General features: G+C 48.7%; 1 protein-coding gene across 1 annotated transcript; it reads left to right on the top strand.

Annotated features, from left to right (window-relative positions):
* The first annotated feature begins 1,726 nt into the window (after nt 1-1,726).
* On the top strand, nt 1,727-12,756 carry pdss2 (prenyl (decaprenyl) diphosphate synthase, subunit 2). The gene is made up of 5 exons (XM_035410735.1): nt 1,727-1,803; nt 4,016-4,189; nt 5,584-5,715; nt 6,267-6,302; nt 12,344-12,756. Exons 2-5 carry the CDS (start codon nt 4,043-4,045, stop codon nt 12,497-12,499), a joined length of 471 nt encoding a protein of 156 aa, XP_035266626.1. The 5' UTR covers nt 1,727-1,803; nt 4,016-4,042; the 3' UTR covers nt 12,500-12,756.
* Nucleotides 12,757-17,666: the final 4,910 nt, after the last annotated feature.

Here is a 17,666-nt window from a genome sequence, read left to right as displayed (position 1 = left end):
GCAGTGATCTAGAACTCCACTGTGTTCAGTTACCAGCAGTGACTGTTACATCAGCATTAGAATGTTCAGTTAAAAACATTCTGATCACATGTTTGTGATGTCACATCATAAAAGGGTTAAACGAGATGCTTCAGTCAAGCGCCAAATGTGCCAGGAGTCTTTTATTTTGAAGGGAAGTCCCGCTGTTACCTTGCATCGTGTTTCTTGCTTTGAAGTTTGGCTTGCCATGGGCTGTGGTGTGGTGTAATGGTTAGGGAACTGGAGTTCTGGAAGTTTCTTTAGAAAAGAGCATCTGCAAAATGCTTATGTACTGTAACATTCCCTCACAGGGAATGTAATATAAAATCGGCTAGTATTTTTAAAAAAATGATCTAATCAAGTCTATTTTGAGTTCAGTTTCCACACTTTGAAGTTGAATTCGGTTAATCGCAAAATTAAAGGGAGAGAATGAATCATTTGTTTGGGAGCACCTTAAAACATATGATTATAAATATGGTTATAAATGTTTAATAAATTATTAATAAAATTGTATAATCACCAAATACATTATATCAAATACATTATTTGTGGTCATTTGACATGAACAAATTCTTCTAACTTATTATGGACTCCAGAGTTTAAATACTCTGTAAATGTTGACTAACCACCCGTGAACAGTGTATTTTCATGATCGGTAACACCTTTGAATATGGTTCAGTTACAGTTGCTAATAAATAATTAATAACTGTGTTACAGGTCGTGAAAATACTCTGTTCACGGGTGGTTAGTCAACATTTACTTGCGGTTATTCGACAATACTGGTGAATTATGAACCTGAGACCAGAGTGAAAATATTTACTAATACTAATGTTGACTATGAAACCCTAAACAGTGCATTTTCATGACCTGTAAGCTAGTTATTACTGATTTATAACATTATATTTGCTACTGCACCATATTGTAAAGTTTTAAGACACCTCCTCACTCAAACCCTGCGGGGGGGGGGGGGGGATCACATCTACCTCCCGCCCTCAAAATGGGTCTCGTTATTTTCATATCATCCATTTACGACAGGTAAATCTGAGGTGTTTTTGTGTTTGTGTGAATGTCTGTGATAGACGGTGCAGTGTTTCCAGTGTGGCTTCCCACACGCGAACAGGCCTCACAGTAACCCACACCGAGGTGTGCAGAATCGTAAGTCCTCCGCGGGCTGTTCGTAATTTATTAACTCTTATTTTGAAGTGAAGGCCCCCCCCACCCCCTGCAGACTGTGGAAGATGAAAAGGTAGAGGAGTAAGTGGTGGTGGGGTCTCAAGTGGGGCCTCAAACTCTCCTGTTTTGGTGAGGGGGGGGGGGGGGGGGCTGTTGTTTCTGCTGGTTTTCGCTACATTTAAGTGATTAATGCAAGTGACCGATTGGCTGCAGCAGTGACGCTAGGTCCTGATCCTGAGAGGGCCGCAGGGTCCGCTGGTTTTTGTTGTGACTCAGCTCTTAATTGATTAATTAAAGCGGGTGATTGTGCAGCTAAATGACCTTGGGTCTGAATCGGCTGACCTTGAGTCCCCCTAGGACCAGGAATGAAGATCACTGGCCTACAGAGACCTCACATTTTTTCCAAGGCCTAAATTGGGTGCTGACTGCAAGTAACCCACATCTCATCCCCTCTTCCTCCTCTCTTTTTCCATGTTTTTCTTTTCTCTCTCTCTCTCTCTCTCTCTCTATGTCTCTATGTCTATCTCTCTATCACAGGTAGTGGAGCTCATCTCCAGTGCCATTGGGGACCTGGTGCAGGGCATCTACTATGAGAACTCCTGCACTGCTGAGGTAAGAGACCGCGTTGTGCCCCCCCCCCCCCCCCCCTTTCTGTCACCACCCCTTAGACACGGGGCTCCCAACTGTGGAACTCTAGGGGTTCACACCAGGGGGGCCTAGTGCACAGCAAAATTTGGAAAAAGACATTTTTTTCCCCTTTTAGAATATGTACTTATGTTTCTATATTTGGTGCATTTTAGTCTTTAAGGTAAAATGTGAGCCTGGCTTTTATAACCCGATCTGCTCGTCCTTGATGATATTATCGTCGTAATGCATGCCATTTGGCTATTGCTATAAATGTATTTCTGATACAGATCTGTATTATCCTATCAGTGTTCTGTTGTATCCGATTGGTCCAACACCCACTTCCTGAAGGTCTTTTACACTGCAAAATATTTTGTGTAAAACAACAAAATCTGATATTTATTTATTTATTAATTAATTATTTATTTAACACTATTAGAGTTGATTTAACGCTATTCGTTTACTTAACAATGTTACAATTGATTTAACAGTGTTATAGTTGATTTACCACCATTTAATGTGGATTTATAACTATTGATTTTAGAGTTGATTTAACACTATTTAATACAATTTCAGTTGATTTAGCACAATTAAGAGTTGTAATACTATTAGAGTTTACTTAACAATGTTAGAATTTCTTTATCGCTGTTCAGTGTGGATTTATAGCTGTTCATTTAAGAGTTGATTTCACTTTGTTTAGTGTGAATTTATCACTGTTGATTTAAGAGATGATTTAACACTGTTTAGTATTAATTTATCTCTGTTGATTTAAGAGTTGATTTAACACTGTTCAGTGTGTATTTATCACTGTTGATTAAAGAGTTTATTTAACACTGTTTAGTGTTAATTTATCTCTGTTGATTAAGAGTTGATTTAACACTGTTTAGTGTGAATTTATCTCTGTTGATTTAAGAGATGATTTAACACTGTTTAGTATTAATTTATCTCTGTTGATTAAAGAGTTTATTTAACACTGTTTAGTGTTAATTTATCTCTGTTGATTAAGAGTTGATTTAACACTGTTTAGTGTGAATTTATCTCTGTTGATTTAAGAGATGATTTAACACTGTTTAGTGTTAATTTATCTCTGTTGATTAGGAGTTGATTTCACACTGTTCAGTGTTAATTTATCTCTGTTGATTTAAGAGTTGATTTAACACTGGCAGTGTTGATGTTGCACTCGGGACTTCGCTGTGTGCAGGGTGTGTCTGATTCTCAGTCAGTGATTGCTGGAGGAGGAGATTGCCACACACTGGAAGAGGCTTGCTCTCTGAATTATGAATGGCTGAGAGAAAGCTGGGCAGAGGAGGGCAGTGATGGCAGCAGTAGTAGCAGATGTGCGTCTAATGTGTTTCCTCCTGAATGGGGAGGGGGGGGGGGCTTGGAGAAAGGGAGGAGGGAGGAGGAGGAGGGAGGGCTGAGACTCGAGTTACCTGACCAAGGAGCGAATTTCCGAGCAGAGGACAGAGCCGTTTTCCTCCTCGGCCCCCTGGGATAGATTTCACCCCCCCAGCCCCCCCCCCCACCCAAACAGCACATCACGCACACCCCTTTTCTATTTTCTCTCCTCGTATCTCTGCAAGTAACAGGTATTTATTCTTACAGGAGTCTCAAGCACTTTAACACCCCCCCCCCCCCCCGACCTCGCCACTTAAATTGCATACAGTTATTTTTAAGAATGGAATTCGTTCATCTGCTTGTTTCTCTTCACTTGCATTTTACTAGCCCTGTTCTATATTACCAGAACGGCAAACAGACAACCTATCAATGTTGCTGTTTAAACTAGTCTTTCTCTAAGTACTGGCTTCTGATTTGTCATTTTTTAAACATTTAAAAATGGCGTGATGAGAACCCACTCGAGATTTCTAAGTAATTTGTTTTTTAAATTTTTTTGTTAAAGTGTGTAATTTACGACATCCTGCATCTGAATGTTTGCAGATTTTACCCTTTGAAGAGTAGGTTTTTTGGAATGTTTTTTCAAAGTTCTAAGTCAGTATTCCAGAACTCCATTGCTTTCAGTCACCAGTAGTGATTGTGACATCAGCATTAGAATGTTCAGTTAAGAACATTCTAATCACGTATTTGTGACCTCACACCTCACATGTCTCACTTAGCACCTGAAAGTGCTAAGTGAGATATGTGTATAAAATGAATAGCGTGTTTGATTGTTTGTTTGTTTGATTTTATTTTATTTTTTAAGGAGAGCAGTCCTGTCGCTGACGTCACCATGGCCACCTGGGAGGAGCAGGCGTTCCTTTCCCATGGCTCTCTGCTGGCAAATAGCTGCCAGGCGGCCATGGAGCTGGCCAAGCACGACAAGAAGGCCCAGGCCCTGGCCTTCCAGTACGGCAAGCACATGGCACTGGGGCACAAGGTCAGACTGGCACTGCCAGCACATGGCACTGGGGCACACGATCAGACTGGCACTGCCAGCACATGGCACTGGGACATGAGGGGGGGGGGGGGGGATGGAGAGAGAGCGAGAGAGCAGGAGGGAGGGACACAAGTCATCTCCTCCTTCTGAGACACTTTTCATGTACACAGAGATTACGCTTTTCCTAAAGTATATATTCCTATAGCCTTCATGAAAAACATACAATGTCTTTATTACTACTGTATAGCATGCTTATAAATAATTAATAATTCATAAACCTTTGTGCAGTGTCAGGGATGACCGTAAGTCATGTGATTACCTTACTTTGTATTTTTATTTATTTTTATTTATTTTTATTTTTCCATAGATTGCGTTGTTGCCGTTCTCGTTGTTAGTGTTAATCAGTTTAACCACCGGGGTCCAGGTTGAACTATGCGGTTGTTCCCTGTACTTGGACCGGTACTTCTCTCTAGGGGTTTCGTCATACTTGTTCCTGGTTATGGTTATACACTTTGTTGTACGTCGCTCTGGATAAGAGCGTCTGCCAAATGCCTGTAATGTAATGTAATGTAATGTATTCCTTAGAATAAGTAGAAGACTTCACATTTAGAAATCACAGTGTAATCTAAATAATAGAAATTGAACTTCATTTGCATACCCCCCCCCCCCCCGAACCCTAACCCTAACCCTAACCCCCCCCCAACAAGTGGTTGGGCATTAAACGAGGGTGCTATATGGAGTTAAACTAAGCTGATTTTATTTTTATCCCTTGGATTTTTTTTTTTTTTTTGGGGGGGGGGGGGGGGAGGATTCTGATAAGTACATGTTGATGATTTTTATATTACTTGATAAAGGGGGGAAAATAAGTCTGGAGACGCCTGCGATTGCCCCGTGTGTAAGCCCCCAGTTCAGCTCTGTGCCTGTTTTTGCTGTGTTCCAGATGAACTCTGACCTGCAGCCGTGTGTGTGTGTGTGTGTGTGTGTGTGTGTGTGTGTGTGTGTGTGTGCGCGTGTGCGTGTGCGTGTGCGTGTGTGTGCGTGTGCGTGTGCGTGTGCGTGTGCGTGTGCGTGCGCGTGCGCGTGCGTGTGCGTGTGCGTGTGCGTGTGTCTGTGTGTGTGTGTGTGTGTGTGTGTGTGTGTGTGTGTGTGTACGTACACATTAACGCGTATGTGCCTGTTTCTGCTGTGTTCCAGATGAACTCTGACCTGCAGCTGTGTGTGTGTGTGCGTGTGCGTGTGTATGTGTGTGTGTGTGTGTGTGTGTGTGTGTGTGTGTGTGTGTGTGTGTATGTGTGTGTGTGTGTGTGTGTATGTGTGTGTGTGTGTGTGTGTGTGTGTGTGTGTGTGTGTACGTACACATTAACGCGTGTGTGCCTGTTTCTGCTGTGTTCCAGATGAACTCTGACCTGCAGCCCTTTGTGACGGGCGGTCCGGGGGACCCCGTTTCCTTCAGCCTGAACTCGGCTCCCGTGGCGTTCCACCGTCACGCGGTGGGGGCGGAGACCTGGCTCCTGCAGCTGCAGCAGGTACAGGCCCCGCCCCCCAGACACGCCCGTCCCTCACCTTAACCTCCCCTGAGCCCCGCGGGTTCCGCTCAGCCAGGCTGAACGTTCGCCCTGTAGCAGCAGCTTCCACCGATTTTACTTCCTCACGTTTACACTGCTCCCCCTGCTTTTTAAAATTAAATTAAATTAAATTAAATTAATCTAAATTAAATAATTGGGGAAAGGAATCTTTAAACATCCAGGGTGTGCTTTAACCTTTCTTTGCTTCTCACCTTCTGCTCCTGAAGCCCTACATGTGTAAGAACAAAACAAAACATATAACTGGTGATTTAAATCAAAAGTATTTGACTTATTCCAGACCTTGTTCACCTTGTTTTTTTTGCATTAAAAATAAAAATGAATTACAAATCCAAAGGCCAGAGCTCTGGGGCATTATCTAAGTGGAAGCTCACATGCCCGCGAGTGGAGGGAGCATGTTGAAGAACAACATGTTATATGCTTTTTTTTATTAATCTCCCTCTCCCCCTCTCTCCCTCTCCCTCTCTCTCCCTCCTCTCTCTCCCGCTCCACAGGCCACTACTATCGGACGGCAGGTGGACTACACAAAGGTGATTCACTCGGCCATTTTGAAAAAATAAATAGCTGTTGTTGTTTGCTCCGCTTCGGCTGTGAATACTCAGCTTCTCTACCTGTCACTCGCTCTGCCCCCTGCTCGGTAGTTTAAAAAGCTAATGCTTTCAAAGCCGCACGTTGCACTTCAGCGACAAGCTGCCTGATTTCCCACTGACACGGTAAAAACCCCCAGCCTTCTGTGCGTTTTCTACTTTCACACAAAGGATAGTGAAACTGCATGCATGAAAGCAGAGTGGGCACAGTCTGTCCTCTTTAAATATTTTTCCCACTTTATTCAGATGTGGGGTGGGGGGGGAGGCAGAGAGGGTTACAGATAGAAGTGGGATCACCACGCTGTGAGAGGCTGACGGTGGGGAATCAAACCCCTGACCCCTGGCCACTTTGTGTGTATGAGTGTGTGTGTGTGTGTGGGTGTGTGTGTGGGGGGGGGAGTTGAGAGTCAGCCACCCAACAGGCTGCACTGAATGGCCTCCTCATCTTCACTTTTTTTAACACTGTTCATTTTTACGTTCAGTTTGTAAAATGGAGGTTTAATGAAGCAATTCAGGTTAAGTTACCTTGCCCAAGGGTTACAGTGGCAATGTCTCTCGTGGGATTTGAACCTGCAGCCTCAGGACCCATTTCCCTAGCCACTGTGCTACACTGCTGCCCCAGTGCACCTAAACCTTCACAATACCCAAACTCCCAAAATCCACCTGTAGGATGGGTTTACTTCTCTTACAGAAATGTTGCACTCATATCGACGAGAGAACGAAAAACAAAATGTTCAGGTCACGTTACAGGAACGCAGGGGGTACTGTCACAAGTCCAGCTCCTTCTTCCTCATTTTGTCATTCAGTCTATCCTACACCCGCCGGGGGGGGGGGTGGGGGTTCGGGGGGGGTTGTGTTGCCTTTTTTTGGGGGGGGGGGGCAGAGAGGGGGTGGTTGAAAGAGGGGATCTGTTTGCTGTAACTGATAGCGGAAAGAAAACTCAGTCTCCAAAGTCAGATGAAAAAGAACCGAGGGACAGATCAGGGGAGGAGAAGTTTGAAGGAGGAGGGGAGAGGTGGGGGGGGGGGGGCACAGGGGGGGGGCGGTGTGGATCTCGGATCTCGAGTCGCGTCTGTAACCGGACCGGAGAGGGATAGGGTACCGGTCCTATTTGTGGAGGAGACAGGGCGTCTCTGTGACAATGGCACTGGAGAGACTCCACCAGGGAAGGGACACGGGGAGGCAAAAGTCGCCCCAACTTTATAGCGCCTCCCAAAACCTCAGAGAACTCTCCGCCAAACACCCTGACCCACAAGAACTCTACCGGACCTCCCAAACCCTCAGTGAAGCTTCCCCCAAACGCGCTGCCCTACAGGAACTCTACAGAACCTCCCAACCCCCCAGAGAACTATCCGCCAAACACCCTGAGCAACAGGAACTCTACCGGACCTCCCAACCCCTCAGTGAAGCTTCCCCCAAACACCCTGACCTACAGGAACTCTACAGGACCTCCCAAATCCCAGAGAACTATTCGCCAAACACCCTGAGCAACAGGAACTCTACCGGACCTCCCAACCCCTCAGTGAAGCTTCCCCCAAACACCCTGACCTACAGGAACTCTACAGGACCTCCCAAATCCCAGAGAACTATTCGCCAAACGCCCTGACCTACAGGAACTCTACTGGACCTCCCAACCCCTCAATGAAGCTTCCCCTAAACACCCTGACCTACAGGAACTCTACAGGACCTCCCAACCTCTCAATGAAGCTTCCCCTAAACACCCTGAACTACAGGAACTCTACAGGACCTCCCAACCCCTCAGTGAAGCTTCCCCCAAACACCCTGAACTACAGGAACTCTACAGGACCTCCCAAATCCCAGAGAACTATTCGCCAAACGCCCTGACCTACAGGAACTCTACTGGACCTCCCAACCCCTCAGTGAAGCTTCCCCCAAACACCCTGACCTACAGGAACTCTACAGGACCTCCCAAACCCCTCAGTGAAGCTTCCCCCAAACACCCTGACCTACAGGAACTCTACAGGACCTCCCAAACCCCTCAGTGAAGCTTCCCCCAAACGCCCTGACCCTCGGACCCTTCAGGACCCCCCTGAGCCCCTAAGAGACCCATGCCCTGAATGGGAGGGGCAGGACAGGATTCATTTCTCCCCTGGGGAAGTGCCATTTCTAATCCCTCACTCCAGTCAACGAGATTTAACCCTTACTGATAATATTATGGAATTAAATGCATTATCACAATCAGAAAAGAGACCTTTGTAGAAAAAAATCTTTTTTAAAAGGAATGTACTGCTATTATTTTGGGAGGTAAAAATATGATCAAGATCAAAAAACGTATTGCAGCACTTCAGTGTGTGGATAATGTATTGTCACTTTCAGAGATTGCTTTGAAATATATTAATCATTATCATTTATAGCACGCACGCACACTAGTACGCACACACACACACACACACACACACACACTTCTCTGAGGGAAGAGGCATTCTGTAGAGACTACCCTTGGCTGCAGCAGTAGCAGTGTTGGAACATCTCTGTAGCTCGGGGGTCCGGGGTCTTACTCCGGCAGGGGGCTGGCGTGGGTCCGGGGTCTTGCTCCGGCAGGGGGCTGGTGTGGATCCAGGGTCTTGCTCCGGCAGGGGGCTGGCGTGGATCCGGGGTCTTACTCCGGCAGGGGGCTGGCGTGGGTCCGGCGTCTTACTCCGGCAGGGGGCTGGCGTGGGTCCGGGGTCTTGCTCCGGCAGGGGGCTGGCGTGGGTCCGGGGTCTTCCTCCGGCAGGGGGCTGGCGTGGGTCCGGGGTCTTCCTCCGGCAGGGGGCTGGCGTGGGTCCGGGGTCTTACTCCGGCAGGGGGCTGGTTTGGGTCCGGGGTCTTGCTCCGGCAGGGGGCTGGCGTGGGTCCGGGGTCTTACTCCGGCAGGGGGCTGGCGTGGGTCCGGGGTCTTACTCCGACAGGGGGCTGGCGTGGGTCCGGGGTCTTGCTCCGGCAGGGGGCTGGCGTGGGTCCGGGGTCTTACTCCGGCAGGGGGCTGGCGTGGGTCTGGGGTCTTACCCCGGCAGGGGGCTGGCGTGGGTCCGGAGTCTTACTCCGGCAGGGGGCTGGCGTGGGTCCGGGGTCTTGCTCCGGCAGGGGGCTGGTTTGGGTCCGGGGTCTTGCTCCGGCAGGGGGCTGGCGTGGGTCCGGGGTCTTGCTCCGGCAGGGGGCTGGCGTGGGTCCGGGCCTGGCTCCGAGCCGCCCGATCCATCTCGCCGAGGCTTTTGATGGAGCACCATAATTAGCCGATTTGTCGAATCAGGTGTATTAGCGCCGCTCCTGAGCGGGAGGGTTCCGCCCCCACCGGCCCTTTTCGGGACGGGATCAGACACCCCCCGCCCCGGGAGATAAATCGCCTGAGCTTTATCGCAGCGCGCCGCGCGGACGAGGCTAGCGGCGCCGCTGAATGCTGCTTTCAGGGCACGCGTCCCAGTTCATATCCGCCCTGTTAGGTTGAGGTTTTTTTTCGGTTGGGGGGGGGGTTTGGGGGGGGTTGTACATTTCTCTCGCCTGTTTTCATTCAAGTAAAAAATACACGGAGAGAGAAAGCGTGTGGATGAAGAGGAAGGGAAATGAGATGAGACATATGGAGAAGCTGCGCGCCCCCGCGCTCCCGCCGTCCCCCACCCCCCCCCCCACCGCACCCCCCCTTTTCTCTCACATTAGCGAGAGGCAGTCACACTCAGCGGAGGCTGCGCTAAGACCCGCTCCAGAGGGGCCTTTCACTTCTCCCACAATTCATTAGCCAGACTGCCTTCAGCGAGAGCTGTCCTGAGCGAAACAGGTCTGCACCAGGCAGAGGAGAGGAGGAGAGGTGTGTGTCAGGTGTGTGTGTGTGTGTGTGTGTGTGTGTGTGTGTGTGTACAAGCGTGTGTGTGAGTGTGTACAAGCGTGTGCGAGTGTGTGTGTGTGTGTGCGTGTTTGTGTGTGCGTGTGTGTGTGTTTGTGTGTGCGCGTGTGTGTGTGTTTGTGTGCGTGTGCCCATGTGTGTGTGTGTGTCAGAGTCCTGAGGCATCAAAATAAAATGTTTTTGAAGTGCTGCTCTCCAAAAACACGTCAGCTTAGGCCAGGACCAAATTAGATCTGGGGGTGTTGGGGTCACAGAAGGACGTCATCAGCTCATTTTAAAAGACTTTTTCCCTGTTTTCCTTGCGTCCATGTTGGCACATGCTCACATGGTGCATGCTCTGCCATTGATGGAGCAACTGAGAAATTTTGTTATGAAGATATTTATTTGCCGTACAGGGAGAGTGGAATTCTGGGATATTATTGGCACGACTGCTCTGGCTTACCTTTTTATCAGTACAGCTTCAGATTTTTGAACATGAACTGAATTTCTGTCTCTCCCTCTCTCCCGCTCTCTCTCTCCCCCTCTCTATCTATCTCTCTCTCTCTCTCCTTCTCGCTCTCTCTGTCTCCTCTCTCTTTCTTTCTCTCTCTTCCTCCCTCTGTCTTTCTCTATCTCTCTCTCTCTGTCTCTCCCTCTCTCCTGCTCTCTCTCTCCCTCTCTCTATCTATCTGTCTCTCTCCCCTTCTCTCTTTCTCTCTCTCTCCCTCTCTCCTGCTCTCTCTCTCTCCCTCTCTCCCCCTCTCTCTTTCTCTCTCTCTCCCTCTCTCCTGCCCTCTCTCTCTCTCCCTCTTTCCCTCTCTCTTTCTCTCCCTCTCTCCCCCTCTCCCTCTCTCTCTCTCTGGGTCTGGGCAGGAGGTGTGTGCTGGGTTCACAGGCAGAGCAGGCTCCACCGCAGGGGGGGGGGGTTTGGCAGGTCGCTGGACGGCAGAACAGACCGCGCGGTCGGAGAGAGAGAGAGATCGCGCGCGCAGGCCTGTCGGTAGCGCCCCCTGCGCCGAGCCGCCGTCGCGTGCTAATCGACCGCGGGGCTTATTCCGAAAGCGGAGGGCAGGTAGCGGCGAACGCCACGCGCCGCTACGCTGCCCGCCAGAGTCGGCCGGCCGGCGGCCAGACGGGTACGCTAGCCAGCTAACGACACGCCCGCCGTCGCGTACCTCCACCGCTCAATTCAATTCAATTCAATTCAATTAAATAAGCTACACTTCCATTGCCAAAGCATACACTCACGTGACAAACATAACAGACAGGCAATAACAATTTAACTACAATAAACAGAATAAATATAAAATTCAGACCTCAGAAATAAAATTCTACATCTAGAAGATAACGCATACAAAATGTCAATGAACTATAATAACTTAACTTTTTTTTTGGTGTCAATGTTACTCCCTGTCCCTCAGTTTGTGGCAAGTGGCAATGTATTGTGCTGCCAAATCTACACATTCCCTTCTTTCTCCCAAAAGGAATGGCAGCTTCTCTGTCTCTGAGTGCATCTCAAATTGTCTCCAGCTCTACCTTTCGGTCAGTCACCGCCCGCCAGAGAAACAGCAGATCCTCGAAGCGGGGGGCTGGACAAGGTGGCTTCACGTCAACTGCTGCTGTTAATGAACTGACAACGCGCGTGTGTCCGTGCGGAGTTCATTGTGAAATGCTTCACTCTTTAATCTAAATCCGCAAATGAACTGGCTTTGGTGCGAACAGCTGATTCAACCGATGGTTGGAAACAGCAGTGATGAGTGGAAACAAAAAAAACTCGCACATACATACAGGCACCCTGACTCTCCCCGAATGGAACCGACCGGCTGTGGGCTCCAGTGCTCGTACAAGCGCGAAATTATAAATACCGTTTATTTAACCCTTTGAGGTGCAGAATCATCGATGTGCGATTAGAATGTTCTAAACCGAACATTCCAATGCTGACGTCACTCCCGGTGATTGCGAGAGATGCGAGTTCTAGAACGCCGTTGCTTGCAACATCCCAAAAAAACCAACTCTTCGAAGGTTTAAAGGTACAGGGCTGAGGCTGAACTGGTCGAAACTGCTGCTGTGGGAAGGGGGGCGTGGGTGGGTGGGTGGAGGGGGGGGGGGGGGGGCGGTTAACCTGTCCTGCCGTTTCTGACGACAGCGATGTTCCTTCCCGCAGCTCTGGAGAACGATCCAGGCGGGGAAAGGCGTGAGCTCTGCCATCGGCCTCTGCCGTTACCATGGAAACAAAGCCTTGGAGGCCATCGAGTGCTTCGCTCCGTCGGAGGCCCGGTCTGCCCTGGAGAACATCGCCAGCGCCGTCGCCAAGTTCTGACCCGGTCAGCGGGGTGGGGAGGGGGGGCATTCCATCTCCCCCGAAAAACTCCTCCTCTCGCCAGCCTCACAGACTGCTGACCCCCCGCCCTCAGTGCCTGATCTGGGCCGGCTCGCGGAAGAACGCCTCGTCCTGAGAACTTCAAGGTTCTGATCCAGTCGGGCCTGGACCAGAATATGGCCTGAGGTGCCACAGGGAGCTGCCACCCCCCCCCCTCCCCTCCCCTCCCCTCCCAATTGGGCCTGATCTGCCTGAGAGGGCTGGTCCAAAACCAGTGAAGCGCTCTCACTGATGCCTGGAGGCCTGCATAACTGCCGCGGTAACCAACGTCCAGCTGCTGAAAGAAGCTGTGACTTCTTTTTTTTTTTTTTTTTAAACCAATAAAGAAAGTGTTCTATATCTGTGTGTATGTATGATGTGTATGTGTACACTGCGTGCATATGATGTGTGTGTGTGTGTGTGTGTGTGTGTGTGTGTGCATGTATGTATGTAACGTGTGTGTGTGTGTGTGCATGTATTTAATGTGTGAGTGCGAGTGCGAGTGCGAGTGCGAGTATATCTGCAGTGGTAATAAATGTCCCATGGTGTTGAGTGCTGCTTTCTGCTCTTCTCCAGAGTGCTGAGCAGTGCGTACAGTCCTTCTGCAGCTTCTCATTTTTGGATGGAGAGCAGTCGGTGTTTGTTTTTTTTTGTTTTTAAAATTTTATTAACTTTTTTAAAAATGACTTTACTCTTCACGTTGCAGCAAAAACAGAACCTGTGATGGGGCGGGCTGGAGAGGTGGGGGGGGGGGTGTGGTGGGCAGGGGTGTGGGGTGTGGGGGGGGTGCAGGGGGTGTGATGGGGGGGGGGGGGAGAAAAGGTCAAAGCGCTGCCGGGCCCTGCCAGAAGCGCACTTGAAGCTGCGTGGGGCAGTAATAATTAATGAGCCCGAGTCGCGTGACCTCAGCAAATGGACAGGAAGTGCGGCGGTATCGATTGAGCCGCGCGCACCCTGGCGCCAGCGAGGTGGTCTGTGGTTTCCCCCCCCCTTGTGCCCCCCCCTTCACCCCTCCCCCCCAGGACCGCCGGGCGCGAGGCGTCGGGCGTCGCCGGGACCTTCCGACACCTCCGGGCCGGCGGGGGCGAGCTGGGGCAGAGGCCCGTGAAGGACGAGGGGGGGCGGGGGAAGCGAGGCCTACAGCAGCCCAAAACTGAGGACGTTTGAAAGTTTAGCGTGGTCTGGTGGATTTGTCTGCCCGTTGCGCCCCCCCCCCCCCCCTTTGCCCCCTCTGCCCCCTCCCTCCCTCCCTGCCCCCCCCTCGGTGTCGGTGGCGAGGTTAGCGGGAGGCTGAGTGCTCCCTCTGACCAGCCTCCGGCCGTCGCTGAAATATTTATCCACGCCGTTAGCGCACATGGGCTAACTCTGAGGGAAACTGAAATGGGATGGGGGGAGTTCGGCTTTTCAAAAGAAAGAGTAATGGAAGAACAGCAGGGCTCTAACGAAGATGATGGGGCGGAGGAGGGGAGGGGGGCCATATTTTTTCTTTTTTTCTTGCCCAGTGAAAACTGAATTCCTTTCTTCTTTCTTTCTACCCAAGGCAAATAAACTGCTAGGTTGTCAAATGAAAGTTATATGATATATATATATTTTTTTTTTTTCACTTCAAAGGCATGAAAGTTTTTATTTTTGATGCAGGCGTTTTCAAAGTGAGAAGTTTGGCTGATTGTTTTAAAAAAAAAAAAAATGTTTTCTTTGTTGAGAGTTGTTTATGCAAGGGTTTGCTTTTGCAGCGCGATGAGTTCCACAGGGGCCTCTGTGGCGTGTGTGTGCGCGCGTGCGCGTGTGTGCGGGGGTTCAGTGGCAGGACCCCAATAACATGCAGAGAGCCCGCTCCGGATCACGCGTCGCGGGGATACCCGACACTGTCTCTGTTTTGTTCATAGAGATGATTTTTGTGCGGTTTTGCACGTGTGCGCAACCGGAGCGTGCCGTCCACAAGAAGGCTGAGTGTACATTAACGGCGCGGGGCGGAGGCGCGGCCCCCTGCCCCGTCGCGCGCTGTAATTACAGCTGGGGCTCTACAGACAGCCAGCGCAGCAAACGGATTCCCTTACTGCCGTCCCAACTCACGAGCAGGGCGAGCTAACTTTCAGCTCACCGGGGACAGAGAGAGAGAGAGAAAGAGGGTGGGAAGGGTGAAGATCTCACCTAAAATGGTGGGCGGAGTCAGCGGAGTGAAAGTAGATGGACCAAGTTGGTGTGGGTGAAGTTCAAAACCAGGTGACAATTCACAATTTATGAATACGTAAACTGAAAAAGCGAGAGTGAGTTAGGCCTGGCACATTCCATTGTCCCACCCACTTTTTTTTTTTTGCGAAAGTTTTGATTGGACAGCAGGGTGATGTGATGGTGAAGTGAATATAGCGATCACCTTTTGAGTTGACTAAACATAATGCGATAAAAGGAAACGTTAAAAGTGAAGAAAACGAGGGTAAACGAATAGATAAACACTCAATCACTCTTCCAACTTGCCTAAACACGAAACACCTGTTAATTCCGGAGCCTTGGATATTAAATCATTCACCTCGGCATGAACGATGTGGTCTTTTTCTCTTGGGAAGGAAAAAAAATGAGCAGACAAGTCTTAACGGCGTATTAACGAGCGGATGTTCGATGAACGGTACCTGATGATCACAGCCCCCCGCTCGCGCGAGCCGCTCTACGCTGGTACCTGCGCGTGTCTCACGCCTCATCGCCTGACAGATCAGACAGCCAGCTCGCGCTGCCACTAGATGGCCCATTAGCTGAATAATGACAGCCGCGGCGTATGAGCACGGAGAGGGACGGGCTAGCCTGCACGTCTCGACGCGTTTTAATTTGCACACTGAACCATTCTCGCTCTTATCTCGTGCTAATATAGACGTCGCACATGCTTTTCGCAGCACGTTGAGCATTTGACTTGTCTAATGTCGTCATTAAATAAGCTGCGTTAAAACGGCGATTTCTCTGACCGTGTCTAAATGCAAAACGATAAAGCAACACAAAACCCTTCATATAAACAACCACACTGAATGGGGTTTCTCCCCATCAAACAGAAAGAACGGCAATGGTCTGTAAAAGGAAGAGTTACCTGGACGGTACCGCTTCCCTTTGCAGTGCCCCAAGTAGGCTACTAGGTATTTACTAGGTAAATATGTGGTAAGAATAGTACGTAACGAGATAATTACCGCTGATAAAATGTAAGTAATTACTAAGAAACCAGAACTGAAACTCTTAGAAACACCTCTTTTCCCTTTGACTTCAAGTGAATGTATTTTAGGTTGGTTACAGCCTGAGTGTAATTGTGTATGCATCCTAGAAAATGAGACAATACTTACTTTGTAATAGAGGCATTTCCAAGAAAGTATTATCTAAATTCCTGTGAAGTATGCGATCTTGATTACAGAACAGTCACTGTGTTATCATGGGTGTCCCATTCCTGTCCCTTAGGTCACAGGTTCCCAAACTGGGGGTACAGGAAACTGGACCCTGTCCCCCTTTTAAAAACATTTTGCTTGCGTTCTCCCATTTAATATATTACACAGTTTTTAGGCATTCATATATAAAATAGTTGTTGTCTGGTTAACTAAAACGGCTACTTGCATGTTTGTGATATAATGATTTGAGTATTTAGAATATGCTTCCATGTACAAGTGTGAGAAATAGGCACTGCTAATTGTCATTTCAGGGGGCCTTGTGATTGATAAATTTGGCCCCCCAACTTCACATCTTGGGCCAGTGAACTAAGGATGCAATAACACCAGAAATCCAGGAGAGGGAGCTATTAGCCCACTTTAGCGTGGCCTGCCGGGTAACCCATCCATTTAATGAAGTCGTCAAGACAAAAACTGAAGGAAGTTTGCGCAGCTCTTAATGTTTTCTTTGCGAGTCAAGCATGTGAGCTTAAATGAACAAATAATCTTTCTACATAGTGGTTGATTTCATTACCTTGCTTATTCAGCAGCTTACGAACCAAAAGCACAATTGAAATCAAAACACGTTTCAAAATGTGCGATTCTATTTCAGTGGAAGCGTTGCTTAAGCATCCAACAAATGCCTCAAACCTCATGTCACTTCGCAACAAATGTGTCTTTCTAGTTCCTTTTCATGCTTCACCCCGGGCAATTGCCAATGTATTACCCCTGCCCCAAGCATTCTATAATATAATATAATATAATATAATATAATATAATATAATATAATATAAAGTGCAGATAAACAGTGTTGTTTGCATTGAGTGATGGTAACAGTCTCTCCCTGAAAAAATCTCATAACACAATACTGGAAGGCCTGGTGTTGAAGCAGGAGTTTAAATGAGTCATGTTTGCCAGCACAGTGTTTTTTTTCTTTCTTTCTTTCTTTCTTTCTTTCTTTCTTTTTTTTATGAAGCTACTGTCAGATCGCACCTGCATGGAACTCACATCTGTCGCTGGGTGACAGTTGCGGCGAAAAGCACCTGTCGGATGAGGAGAGCGCATTGATGCGACAGGCTGGTGACAGTCGTGTCCGAGGGCGCGGCCTTGGTCTCTCCCTCTAGACCCAGCCGCCCCGCGCTCGTCTTGCCCGTTTTGGGACATGACAGGTGGGGCAGTGGGTCAGAACTGGTGGGCCTCTGTTGGAGTGTCCCAGTCAGACGGAGGAACCCAGTTGCACCACTCCAAACCAGCTCATGTGGCTGCTGGTCCCTCGGTTATACAGCTAGATACTGTCCCCCCCCCCCCTCCCCCCCCCCCCAGCACAAGAGCTAAAGGTTGGACACTTTGTTCATGTGCACTTACAGTATTTTGAAACCTCTCTTTTAGCAAGTGAACTGCGCTCCTGATTGCAGAAACACAGTTCACATGTCTCTTGACAGTCACCCGACTTCACCTGTCCATCTCTGTAAAAAAAAAAAAAACTTTTAGTTACTGGCTGACATACCTGGTTAAAAAAGTACACACACCATTCACTCACACACTGATACCTAGGGATAATTTATGAACTCTCCAATTAACCTAACCTGCATGTCTTAAGACTGTGGGAGGAAACCGGAGTACCCGGAGGACTGTATACTGTAAATATGTGGACTTGTTTGAAAATATAATAATACAGAAATATCTGAAAGGGGAAATAATTTGCATATCTGCCCATACATTGTGAAGTTGCA

Source organism: Anguilla anguilla, chromosome 1 (genome assembly GCF_013347855.1).
Source record: "Anguilla anguilla isolate fAngAng1 chromosome 1, fAngAng1.pri, whole genome shotgun sequence".
Taxonomy (NCBI): Eukaryota; Metazoa; Chordata; class Actinopteri; order Anguilliformes; family Anguillidae; genus Anguilla; species Anguilla anguilla.
The sequence above is the reverse complement of the archived record's forward strand: the minus strand, read 5'-3'. Positions and strand labels throughout refer to the sequence as shown.